At 46.2% G+C, this 13871-nt stretch overlaps 1 protein-coding gene across 1 annotated transcript in view; it reads right to left on the bottom strand.

Moving 5' to 3' along the window:
• LOC114108841 (immunoglobulin lambda-1 light chain) overlaps window positions 1-12233 on the bottom strand; it is a 469312-nt gene extending 457079 nt beyond the window's left edge. The window contains exon 1 of the mRNA XM_060401349.1: window positions 12103-12233. Within this exon, the coding sequence (XP_060257332.1) occupies window positions 12103-12218 (116 nt within the window). The 5' untranslated portion in view covers window positions 12219-12233. The remainder of the gene's footprint in view (window positions 1-12102) is intronic.
• Between the last annotated feature and the right edge of the window lie 1638 nt (window positions 12234-13871).

Here is a 13871-nt window from a genome sequence, read left to right as displayed (position 1 = left end):
TTGTACAGGAGGCAGAGCTCAAGATCATCCCCAAGAAAAAGTAATGCAAAAAGGCAAACGGTTGTCTGAGGAGGCCTTACAAATAGCTGTGAAAAGAGGAGAAGCAAGAGGTAAAGCAGAAAAGGAAAGATATACCCATTTGAATGCAGAGTTCCAAAGAATAGCGAGGAGAGATGAGAAAGCCTTCCTCGGTGATCAATGTAAAGAAATAGAGGAAAACAATAGAATGGGAAAGACTAGAGATCTCTTCAAGAAAATCAGAGATACCAAGGGAACATTTCATCCAAACATGGGCACAATAAAGAGCAGAAATCGTATGGACCTAACAGAAGTAGAAGACATTAAGGAGAGCTGGCAAGAATACACAGAAGAACTGTACAGAAAAGATCTTCATGATCCAGATAATCACAATGCTATGATGATTCACCTGGAGCCAGATCCTGGAATGTGAAGTCAAGTGGGCCTTAGGAAACTAGGGATTACTGAGGTGAAATGTGACACAAACTAGGGTGTTCAGAGGTCAAATCTGACAGAAACTAAGGGGTTCTGAATTAAAATCTGACAGAAACTTGAGGGGGCTGGTGGTCTGAGGAAAAGTCAGACAGAAACTAGGTATCACTGAGATCAAATGTGGCAGAAATTAGGGGGTTCCAAGGTGGAACCTGAGAGAAACTAGGGTTTCCTGAGGTAATAACTGACAGAAATTATAAGCCTCTGAGGTAAAGAAAATCTGACAGAAATTAAGGGATTGTGTGATAAAAATCTGACAGAAATAAAAGGGTTCTGTGGTAAAATCTGACAGAAATGAGACAGTTCTGAGGTGAAATTTGAAAGAAACTAGGGAACAACAGACTGGTTCCAAATAGGAAAAGGAGTATGTCAAGGCTGTATATTGTCACCCTGCTTATTTAACTTCTATGAGGAGTACATCATGAGAAACGCTGGGCTGGAAGAAGCACAAGCAGGAATCAAGAATGCTGGGAGAAATATCAATAACTTCAGATATGCAGATGACACCACCCTTATGGCAGAAAGTGAAGAGGAACTAAAAAACTTCTTGATGAAAGTGAAAGTGGAGAGTGAAAAGTTGGCTTAAAGCTCAACATTCAGAAAATGAAGATCATGGCATCTGGTGCCATCACTTCATGGGAAATAGATGGGGAAACAGTGGAAACAGTGTCAGACTTTATTTTTGGGGGCTCCAAAATCACTGCAGATGGTGACTGCAGCCATGAAATTAAAAGACGCTTACTCCTTGGAAGAAAAGTTATGACCAACCTAGATAGTATATTCAAAAGCAGAGACATTACTTTGCCAATAAAGGTCCATCTAGTCAAGGCTATGGTTTTTCCTGTCGTCATGTATGGATGTGAGAGCTGGACTGTGAAGAAGGCTGAGCACTAAAGAATTGATGCTTTTGAACTGTGGTTTTGGAGAAGACTCTTGAGAGTCCCTTGGACTGCAAGGAGATCCAATCAGTCCATTCTGAAGATCAGCCCTGGGATTTCTTTGGAAGGAATGTTGCTAAAGCTGAAGCTCCAGTACTTTGGCCACCTCATGCGAAGAGTTGACTCATTGGAAAAGACTGATGCTGGGAGGGATTGAGGGCAGGAGGAGAAGGGGATGACAGAGGATGAGATGTTTGGATGGCATCACCGACTCGATGGATGGGAGTCTGAGTGAACTCTGGGAGTTGGTGATGGACAGAGAGGCCTGGCGTGCTGCGATTCATGGGGTTGCAAAGAGTCGGACACGACTCAGTGACTGAACTGAACTGAGAGTCTTCTGAGGTAAAATCTGGCAGAAACTAGGGGATTCTGTGTCAAAATCTGACATAAACTAGGAGCTTCTGGGGTAAAATCTGACAGAAACAAGGGGGTTCTGAGGGAAAATCTCACAAAAACTAGGGGTTCTGAGGTAAAAACCTGACAAAAACTAGGGGGTTCTGAGGTAAAATTTGACAGAAATGAAGGGGTTCTCAGGTAATATCTAACAGATACTTGGGATTACTGGGGTGAAATGTGGCAGAAAACAGGGGCTTCTGAGGTGAAATCTGACAGAAACTAGGGGGTTTTGGGGTAAAGCTTGACAGCAGATAGGGGCTTCTGAGGTAAAATCTGTGAGAAAGTAGGGGGGTTGTGAGGTAAGACTTGACAGAAACTAAGGGGTTCTGTGGTAAAATCTGAGAGAATGTAGGTTCTCCTTAGGTAAATCTGACAGAATATAACGGGTTTTGTGGTAGAATCTGACATAAACTAGGGGCTTCTGACATAAAATCTGATAAAAACTAGGGGGTTCTGAGGTAAAATCTGACAGAATTACATGCTCCAGAGGTAAAATCTGATAGAACGTAGATGATACTGAGGTATAGTCTGAGAGAAACTAGGGACTCTTTTGGTAAAATGTGTCAGAAAGTAGGGGGTTCTTAGGTAAAATCTGACAGCAACCAGGGGGTATGGAGGTAACATATTACAGAAACTGGAGGCTTCTGAGGTAAAAAATGAGAGAAACCAGGGGGTACTAAGGTAAAATGTGAGAAATTAGAGGCCTCTGATGGAAAATCTGACAGAAGCTAGGGGCTTCGAGGGTAAAATCTGACAGAAACTAGATTGGTTCTGTGGTAAAATCTGACAGAAACTAGGGGCTCCTGGGGTAAAATCTGTGAGAAACTAGGGGGATTCTGGGGTAAACACTAACAGAAACTGAGGGGTCCTGTGGTCAAATCTGTAAGAAACTAGGTTTTCCTTAGGTAAATCTGACATAGTATAGGGGCTTCTGAGGAGGAGAAGGGGACGACAGAGGATGAGATGGTTGGATGGTATCATCGACTCAATGGACATGAGTTTGAGTAAGCTTCAGGAGTTGGTGATGGACAGGGAAGCCTGGCATGATGCAGTCCATGGGATTGCAAAATGTCAGACAGGACTGAGCGAATGAACTGAACTGAACTGAGGTTAAAATCTGACAGAAACTAAGGGGTTCTGTGGTAAAATCTGACAGACATTAGACAGTTCTGTGGTAAAACCAGACAGAAACTAGGGGATTCTGAGCTAAAATCTGACAGAATTACAGGCTCCAGAGGTAAGATCTGATAGAAATGAAGCAATACTGAGCTATAATCTGAAAGAAACTAGATACTCCTTTGGTACAATCTGACAGAAACTAAGGGGTTCTGACATAAAATCTGAGAGAAACTAGGGAGTCTCTGAAGTAAAATCTGGCAGAAGCTAAGGGATTCTGTAGTAAAATCTGACAGGAACTAGGTTCTCCTTAGGTAAAACCTGACAGAAACTAGGGGGTTTTGAGGTAAAATTTGACTGAAGATAGGGGCAGATTTTATCTGGCAGATTTTACCAGCTGGGGTAAAATCTGACAGAAACTATGTGGTTCTGATGTAAAATTTGACAGAATTATACAGGCTTCGGAGGTAAAATCTGATAGAAACGAGGCAATACTTAAGTATAGTCTGACAGAAACTAGGGACTCCTTCGTCAAAATCTCACAGAACTAAGGGCTCCAAGGTTAAATCTGAGAGAAATGAAGGACACCTTAGATAAAATCTGACAGAAACGAGGGCATTCTGAGGTGAAACTGACAGAAACTATGGTCGTCTGAGCTAAAATCAGACAGAAAGTGGGATTCTGTTGTAAAATCTGACAGAAACTAAGGGGTCTGAGGTAATATCTGACAGAAACTGGGAAGTTCTGAGGTACAATCTGACAGAAACTAGGATGTTCTCAGGTAAAATCTGAGAGAGTGAAGAGGTTCTGAAGTACAATCTGAAAGAAACCAGGGATTCAGAGGTTAAAATCTAACAGAAACTAGGAGATTTTGAATGAAAATCTGACAAAAAGATGGAGGTTCTGAAGCACAATTTCAGAAAATATGAAGTTCTTAGGTAAACTACAGAAACTAGGAGATTCTGAGGTTGAATCTGATGAAAACTAGAAAGTTCTGATTGAAAAACTGACAGAAAGGAGGAGGTTCTCAGCTAAAATCTTAGACGACATACAGAATCTTCTTATGACCTGAAAAGGCACAGGCCTAGCAGGAAGCCAGGCAGCTGAGGACAGAGACCTCATGTCCTTCCCTCTATGTCTGAAGTAAATTCATCATAGCAAGTGCTGTATCTGAACTAATGATCCTAGTGTTATTGAGCCAGAGCCCACTCTGCTCATCACATGACAGGCCAATGAATTGGAGGAGATATGTTGTGGCAAGGAATATGACTTTATTCAGAATGCTGGCTCACTGAGATGACATATTAATGTCTCAAAATAACCAACTCCTAGAGGTCGGAAGGCCAGGTTCTTTTATATTAGCAGAGAGTGACGTGGTGTAGAAATAGAGGCAAAAGGCCAAATAGAGAGGGATAGGCTGTGAGGAATAAAGTAAATAGGGCCACCAGTCTTTAAAACATTCTGATGAAGGGCCAGCCTTTGGAAGGGCTGTGTTAATCTCTTCTCTTCACAGGTGAGCAAGGTCAGATTATGTCTCATAATAAAGACACTTCAGTTTAGCAATCAGGCAGAGGAGTAGTGTCTTCTGATTGTCACTCTTCAGTCAATAAATCCTGTCTAACTCTTTGAGAATCCAGCACGCCTGGACCAAAGACTGCAGCACGCCAGGCCAAAGACTGCCTGGGTGAAGACTGCAGCACACCAGGCTTCCCTGTCCATAGCCAACTCACGGAGCTTGCTCGAGCTCATGTCCTTCAAGTCGGCGAGGCCATCAAACCATCTCATCCTCTGTCATCCCCTTCTCCTTCTGCCCTCAATCTTTCCCAGCATCAGGGTCTTTTCCAGTGAATTGACTCTTTGCATCAGGTGCCTGAAGTATTGGAGATTCAGCTTCAGCATCAATCCTTCCAGTGAATATTCAGGATTGATTTCCTTTAGGATTGACTGGTTTGATCTTTTTGGTGTCCAAGGGACTCTCAAGAGTCTTCTCCAGCACCGCAGTTCAAAAACATTTGTTCTTTGGCCCTCAACCTTCTTTATGGCCCAAATCTCACATGTGTACATGACTACTGGAAGAACCATAGCTTAGACTATAAGAACCTTTGTCAGCAGGTGATGTCTCTGCTTTTTAATATGGTGTCCAAGTTAGTTGTAGCTTTTCCTCCAAGGAGCAAGCTTCTTCTAATTTCCTGGCTGCAGTCACTGTCCACGGTGATTTTGGAGCTCAAGGAAATAAAATCTGCCACGGTTTTCACTTTTCCCTCATCTGATTCCATCAAGTGATAGGATGAGATGCCATGATCTTCATTTTCTGAAAATTGAGTTTTAAACAGGCATTTCCACTCTGCTCTTTCACTCTCATCAACAGGCTCTTCACTTTTAGCCATGTGGGTGATATCATTTGCATATCAGAGGTTGTTGATATCTCTCCTGGCAGTCTTGATGGCAGCTTGTGATTCATCCAGCCCAGCATTTTCCATGATGTACTCTGCATATACATTAAATAAGCAAGGTGACAACATACAGCCTTGACGTACATTTTTCCCCAATTTCGAACCAGTTCTTTGTTCCATTTCCAGTTCTAACTGTTGCTTCTTGTCCTGCATACAGGTTTCCCAGGAGGCAGGCAAGTAAGATTGCTATCCCCAGCTCTTTGGGAATTTCTCACAATTTAGTTTAAATAAATCACAATTTAATTCATTGTGATTCGTGCAGTCAAATGTTTGAGCCGAAGAACTGACGCTTTTGAATTGTGGTGTGAAAGTCCCGAAAGTCCCTTGGACAGCAAGGAGATCCAACCAGCCCATCCTAAAGGAGACCAGTCCTGGGTGTTCATTGGAAGGACTGATGTTGAAGCTGAAACTCCAATACTTTGGCCACCTGATGAGAAGAGTTGACTCATTTGAAAAGACCCTGATGCTGGGAAAGATTGAGGGCAGGAGGAGAAGGGGATGACAGACGATGAGATGGTTGGATGGCATCACCAACTCAATGGACATGGGTTTGGGTGGGCTCAGGGAGGTGGTGGTGGACTGGGAGGCCTGGCATGCTGCAGTCCATGGGGTCACAGAGTTGGACACGACTGAGTGACCGAACTGAATGAAGCAGAAGTAGATGTTTTTCTGGAATTATCTTGCTTTTTCTATAATCTGACAATTGTTGACAATTGGATCATTGATTCCTGTGCTTCTACTAAATCCAGCTTATACATCTGGAGTTCTCAGTTCAAATACTGTTGAAGCCTACTTTGAAGGATCTTGAGGATTTCCCTGCTGGCATGGGAAATGAGTACAAGTGTACAGTAGCTCCTCCAAATAAAACACAAATGTCAGTGAAACAAATATTCTCTTACTCACACCCTAAAATCCTCTTTGACTAAGTTTTGAAACCAGTAAAGGTACATAGTTTTCTACAGCCTCAGATCCACTCAGAGTAAAGCTGACCATGTGCTCTGGGCCTTGTGGAGGTCCTGGCTGTGTCCCTGACATTATTACGTTTAACCTGTCAACTAGGAAAGATGAACAGTTTGAGAGCTGTGAGTTAAGTTTTATTTGGGGCGAAATGAGGACTGCAGCCAGGGAGGCACCATCTAAGAGAGCTCTCAGAGAGCTCTCAGAGACTGCTCCAAAGCCGGTGAGGGAAAGTCAGTATATAAGGTTTTGGTGACAGGGGAGCTCAGTACCATGAAGCACTCATTTTACAAAGGGTTTTTTGCTCGTTGAGGATCTGATGTCACCAAGAAGGGAGATAGTGCTTCTCTAGATATGAATCAATGCAAATTGGAAGTGGTCAAACAGAAAATGGCAACAGTGAACATAGACATTTTAGGAATCAGTGAGCTAAAACGGACTGGAGTGGGTGAATTAAACTCAGATGACCTTATATCTACTACTGTGGGCAAGAATCCCTTACAAAAAATGGAGTAGCCATCATTGTCAACAAAAGAGTCCGAAATGCCCTACTTGGATGCAATCTCAAAAAACGACAGAATGATCTCTGTTCGTTTCCTAGGCAAACCATTCAATATCACAGTCATCCAAGTCTATTCCCTGACCAGTAATGCTGAAAAAGCTGAAGTTGAATGGTTCTATGGAGACCTACAAGACCTTCTAGAACTAACACACCAAAATGATGTCCTCTTCCATATACGGGACTGGAATGCAAAAGTAGGAAGTCAACAAACACCTGAAGTAACAGGCAAATTTGGCCTTGCAGTACAGTTGAAGCAGGGCAAGGGCTAATAAAGTTTTGCCAAGAGAATGCACTGGTCATCACAAACACCTTCTTCCAACAACACAAGAGAAACCTTTACGCATGGACATCACCAGAGGGTCAATACCAAAATCAGATTGATTATATTCTTTGCAGCTAAAGATGGGGAAGCTCTATACAGTCAGCAAAAACAAGCCCGGGAGCTGACTGTGGCTCAGATCATGAACTCCTTACTGCCAAATTCAGTCTTAAATGGAAGAAAGAAGGGAAAATCACTAGACCATTCAGTTATGACCTAAATCAAATTCCTAACGATTGTACAGTGAAAGTGATAAATAGATTCAAGGGATTAGATCTGATAGAGTGCCTGAAGAACTATGGACAGGTTCATGACATTGTACAAGAGGCAGTGATCAAGACCATCCTCAAGAAAAAGAAATGCAAAAAGGCAAATGGTTGTCTGAGGAGGCCTTACAGATAGCTGTCAAAGAAACATCACAGCACTGTTTATAATAGCCAGGACATGGAAACAACCTACATGTCCATCAGCAGATGAATGGATAAGAAAGCTGTGGTACATATACACAATGGAGTATTACTCAGCCATTAAAAAGAATATATTTGAATCAGTTCTGATGAGATGGATGAAACTGGAGCCGATTATACAGAGTGAAGTAAGCCAGAAAGAAAAACACCAATACAGTATACTAACACATATATATGGAATTTAGAAAGATGGCAATGATGACCCTGTATGCAAGACAGCAAAAAAGACACAGATGTATATGGCGGACTTTTGAACTCAGAGGGAGAGGGAGAGGGTGGGATGATTTGGGAGAATGGCATTGTAACATGTATACTATCATGTAAGAATCGAATCACCAGTCTATGTCCGATGCAGGATACAGCATGCTTGGGGCTGGTGCACGGGGATGACCCAGAGGGATGTTGTGGGGAGGAAGGTGGGAGGGGGGTTCACGTTTGGGATTACATGTACACCCGTGATGGATTCATGTCAATGTATGGCAAAACCAATACAGTATTTTAAAGTAAAATAAAGTAAAAATAAAAATTAAAAAAAAAAAAGAAAGAGAAGCAAGAGGCAAAGCAGAAGAGGAAAGATATACCCATTTGAATGCAAAGTTCCAAAGAATAACAAGGAGAGATAAGAAAGTCTTCCTCAGTGATCAGTCTAAAGAAATAGAGGAAAACAATAGAATGGGAAAGACTAGAGATCTCTTCAAGAAAATCAGAGATACCAAGGGAACATTTCATCCAAACATGGGCACAATAAAGGACAGAAATCGTATGGACCTAACAGAAGCAGAAGATATTAAGAAGAGGTGGCAAGAATACACAGAACTATACAAAAGAGATCTTCATGACCCAGATAATCACGATGGTGTGATCACTCACCTAGAGCCAGACATCCTCAATGCAAAGGCAAGTGGGCCCTAGGAAGCATCACTACGAACAAAGCCAATGGAGGTGATGGAATTCCAGTGGAGCTATTTCAAATCTTAAAAGATGATGCTGTGAAAGTGCTGCATTCAATATGTCAGCAAATTTGGAAAACTCAGCAGTGGCCTCAGGACTAGAAAAGGTCAGTTTTCGTTCCAATCCCAAAGAAAGGCAATGCCAAAGAATGCTCAAACTACTGCACAATTGCACTCATCTCACACACTAGTAAAGTAATGCTCAAAATTCTCCAAGCCAGGCTTCAACAGTACGTGAAACATGAACTTCAGCATGAACTTCCAGATGTTCAAGCTGCACTTAGAAAAGGCAGAGGAACCAGAGATCAAATTCCCCACATCCGTTGCATCATTGAAGAAGTGAGACAGTTCTAGAAAAACATCTGCTGCTGCTGCTAAGTCGCTTAGCAATGCTTAGTGCAACCCCATGGATGGCAGCCCACCAGGCTCCAGCCATCCCTGGGATTCTCCAGGCCAGAACAGTGGAGTGGTTGCCATTTCCTTCTCCAATGCATGAAAGTGAAAAGTGAAAGTGAAGTCTCTCAGTTGTGTCCGACTCTTCACAACCCCATGGACTGCAGCCCACCAGGCTCTTCTGTCCATGGGATTTTCCAGGCAAGAGTACTGGAGTAGGCTGCCATTGCCTTCTCTGAGAAAAACATCTACTTCTGCTTAATTGACTATGTCAAAGGTTTGACTCTGTGGATCACAACAAACTGGAAAATTGTTAAAGAAATGGGAATACCACCACCTGACCTGCCTCCTGAGAAATCTGTATGGAGGTCAGGAAGCAACAGTTAGAACTGGACGTGGAACAACAGACTGGTTCCAAATCGGGAAAGGAGTACATCAAGGCTGTATATGGTCACCCTGCTATTTTAACTTCTATGCAGAGTACATCATGAGAAATGCTGGACTGAATGAAGCACAAGCTGGAATCAAGATTGCTGGGAGAAATATGAATAACCTCAGATGTGCAGATGACACCAACCTTATGGCACAAAGTGAAGAAGAACTAAAGAGCCCCTTGATGAAAGTGAAAGAGGAGAGTGAAAAAGGTGGCTGAAAACTCAACATCCAAAAAACGAAGATCATGGCATCTGCTTCCATCATGATATGGCAGATATATAGGGAAACAGTGACAGATTTACTTTTTTGGGCTCCAAAATGACTGCAGATGGTGACTGCAGCTATGACATTAAAAGATACTTGCTCCTTGGAAGAAAAGCTATGACCAACCTAGATAGCATATTAAAAAGCAGAGACATTACTTTGTTAACAAACATCTGTCTAGTCAAACATATGGTTTTTCCAGTAGTCATGTATGGATGTGAGAGCTGGACTATAAATAAAACTGAGCACTGAAGAATTTATGCTTTTGAACTGTGGTGTTGGAGAAGACTGTTGCGAGTCCCTTGGACTGCAAGGAGATCCAACCAGTCCATCCTAAAGGAAATCAGTCCTGAATATTCATTGGAAGGACTGAAGCTGAAGCTCCAATACTTTGGCCACCTGATGCGAAGAACTGACTCATTTGAACAGACCCTGATGCTGGGAAAGATTGAAGGCAGAGGAGAAGGGAATGATAGAGGATGAGCTGTTTGGATGGCATACCGACTCAAGAGTGATGAGTTTGAGTAAGCTCCGGGAGTTGGTGATGGACAGGGATGTCTGCTGTGCTGGAGTCTGTGGGGTCACAGAGTCGTACACAGCTGAGCTGACTGACAGACTGAACTGAGATATGAGGAGATATCAATGATTGAACAGTAACATCTGTTCCTAAAAACATCCAACTGTCTCAAGACCTGTCCCACCACATTCCCTGGAGCACAGAGTGCCTCACTCCACCCTGAACTCCCTCTGGGGTTGTTGAAGGTCAACAGTTATAGCAGCAAGGGGTTCAATCTCTGTAGAGGCAGGCGGCAAAAGCCTTGTTCCGTCACTGGCAAGGCACTTGACAAGTGCCAATTTTAGGTAGTTGACAAATCCTTTGTGCGGTACCCTGCAGTGTCAGTGGAGACCCAGCCTGGTCTTGTATGGGGACATTAGATGGTGTTCTATGAGCCACGTGTGCTAGGTGAGGCCTGGAGCTCAAGGTTCTTGATTCACTTCTGCCCTGGGATGAGCAGCAGGGTTCGCCTTTCAGCTGAGCGGTGGCAATCAGCCTCATCCTCGGGCTAGAGCCCAGAGATGGTCAGGGGGCTTCACCTGACCAGGGGCCCGAAAGCTTCTCTGAGACTCTGGGGGCAAGTTGTGACTCCCGAGGGTTAGGAGTTTAGGGACCCAGCATGGATGTGGCTGCAGCCAAGCTGTCCCCTGGCTGACAGCATGGTCAATCTTTCCAGCCCAAGTGAGAGTGGCCTTCTGTCCTAGGACGTAGTCACTGAATGTGGCTGAATCAACAGCCATGAGCCATGGCCACTGTGAGGGGACAGAGAGGAGGCTGAGAGCAGGACCCAGTCCCTGGGCAGGAGAGCTGAGGAGCAGAATGGGGGCCTCATGGGTGACCTCACCCAGACCTCCCACCTCAGCCCCTGAGCTTCAGGACAGAGAGACACTGTGACTCTGGTGATGGGGACATGGGCCTTCTCTTTCCTTTGAGACCCTGTCCTAGGAATGGGCTGCTGGAGGGACTTTGAGGACAGAGAGGCGAGGAGGAGCTGCCACACCCAGGCAGCACCCCTGGATGACTTGGACCCAGGGTGGAGCAGCAACAGCAGGAGAATGTCCAGGCAGAGCCTGAGCAGGAAGTTGCTGGGTGGCCCCACCTCCCCAGATAAGAGCCGAGTCCCGGTCTAGTCCCCGCAGGCCTGGAGCTCTGGGGGAGCCTGAGAAGCTGTCACAAGAAAGGCAGGAGCAGCACCCTGAGCCTCAGCTCTGCCCACTGATGGCCAAGGAGACCACACCGCAGACTTGAGGCCAGGGAAACGAGCAGAGACCCCCGAGCGTCCACTCCCAGCATCAGAGAGCGGGAGAGCTGTTGGGACCAGGACACATGGTAACACTCTGACGTGTCCTCACTCACACACAGCTGGCCTCTGTTTCTGTAGTCGTGACTTGACCCGTCATGGACTCCGTCCCAGGACATCTGCCCCTGGCATCCAGAGATTTCTTCTGATATTGGGGAAGTCAGGTAACCCATGGCTGAAAGGAAAAGCCAGGGGTAGGGGCAGCAGATTTAGAAGATCTGAACAGATTTCCTGAACCAAGTTCCTGGTGTGGGGCTCAGATCCCAACTTAAGACCAAACAAACCACAGAAGCACCTACTTTGGCAGAGGATGTTTCAGTCCAGAGAGGTCCAGGACTGTGAGAAGAACAGGTTTTTGTCTCACTTCCCCCGCTGGCCTGGAGCTCCGTGCCAGCACTGATGCCGCTGTCATAAGCTGAACAGTGATAATCTGCCTCGTCCTCAGCCTGGAGCGAAGTGATAGTCAGGGTGACTGTGCTGTCAGACCTGGAGCCAGAGAATCGGTCTGGGACCCCCGAAGGTCGATCAATAGTATCATAGATTACGGTTCTGGGAGCGGATCCGGGGAGCTGTTGGTACCAGCCCACATCGCCAAGCCTCATGTTGCTGCTGCTTGCAGTGCAGGAGATGGTGACCATCTGACCTGGGTATCCAGACACGGAGGGTGGCTGAGTCAGCACAGCCTGGGCCCAGGATCCTGGAAGGGGGAGAGACAGAGATGGTGACTGTGGGGTCCAGACTCAAGAGCAGGGAGCAGGGCCTGTGAGCCTTCCCAGGGCCCTTCCCCTATTCCCCCATCCAGTCACCCGTGCAGAGAGCGCCCAGGGTGAGGAGCAGAGGGGACCAGGCCATGTTGGCCACGGTCAGGGCGTCCTGCCATCTGTGGCCCCACAGCTGAACAGAGTGTCCCCACACCCCCTCTTCCCCTCTTCATACGCTGAGACAGGGCGGGGCCTTTCATGCAAATCACCTCCCCCAGCTCTCTGACCCCACCCCCAGCTCTCTGAAAACCCCCCAGCTCTCTGACCCCTCCCTGGACCCTGGTTCCTGTCCCTGTGCTGGAGGGTGGCCAAGGGGCATGCAGGGGCGGCACTGTGGGTGGTCCATGGGTGGGAGGTCACAGCTGGGCGCCCTGAGCAGAAGCCACTGGGCAGTGCCAGGGGCCTGTTTCCCAGCTCTCACCCCCAGACCCACAGGAGCGGCCGACAAGCGCCCCTGGTGTCCAGGACCAGACACACATCCTGTGACCTGGTGATGAGACCCTCTCAGGGACAGCTCCTGCCCCTGTTCTGTGCACTGTCCCCGCCTTAGGGCCAGGTCAGGTGCCCCTTCTGTGTCCCCTGTGACCTCAAGGCTGTCTGAGGGCTCACCTCAGACCACTCAGGCAAGTCTGTCCACAGCGCCCTAGGCTGCTCAGAGGTCAAGACTGAGGGGTTGTCTGGGACACAAATTCCTTTAAATCAGGATCAAGTCAGGGTCATCCATGACAACCCCATGGATGTAGCTACCTGGCTGTGCAGGGCACTGGATTCTTTCCTCTTCTTTTAGAAGTTAACCAGTGTGACTTACACACACACACACACACACACACACACACGCGCACACTCTCAAGGTCCTTTCCAAGGGACAATGGCATTTTGTTCTTAAATATACTCCCTGATCCAATTGTACTGTTTTCCCGGTCTCCTCTTTCCTATGTGAGCTACATAAAATATTTCCCACTGTTCCCTCTGTATCTGCTTGGGAGTCAGAACCTGTCTTCCTGTGTCAGGCTTACTCTGCCTGCTCCTAGGACACAGAGGAGAAGGTGACCTTGGTGGCACCACCTGTGACGAGGTGCCTGTATCATACTCACTCTCCTGGTCTTCGCCTTCCATCCTAGGAGAGGAGCCCAGAGTCATCAAGGAAATTGAGCAGCTGCGTCTGGAGCCAGAGGGGCAATGGTGGATCTGAGGGTTGGGGACCAGCAGATATCAGTGCTTGGGTTTTCTATGGCACCTGTTGGTGTCTGGGCACATCACATGCCCAGTTTTGTCGCTCTTTCCAGGACAAGAGAACCTGATCGCTAAACTGGATAATGGGCCTAGCTGAGGCAGCACAGACTGTGCAGGGGACCCATGTCGCTGCTGCAGAGCCTGACACTGACTAGACACCTGCACGGTGACGGAACTAGCATCCCTCCTTTGACAACTGAAGGTTCTGCCCCGTCACCTCTGCGCACACCCCCACCACCTTCTCAAAAGATAACACGTAGA

This window comes from Ovis aries, chromosome 17, assembly GCF_016772045.2.
Source record: "Ovis aries strain OAR_USU_Benz2616 breed Rambouillet chromosome 17, ARS-UI_Ramb_v3.0, whole genome shotgun sequence".
Lineage (NCBI taxonomy): Eukaryota > Metazoa > Chordata > Mammalia > Artiodactyla > Bovidae > Ovis > Ovis aries.
Note: the sequence above shows the minus strand (reverse complement) of the source record. Positions and strands in the feature narration are given on the sequence as shown.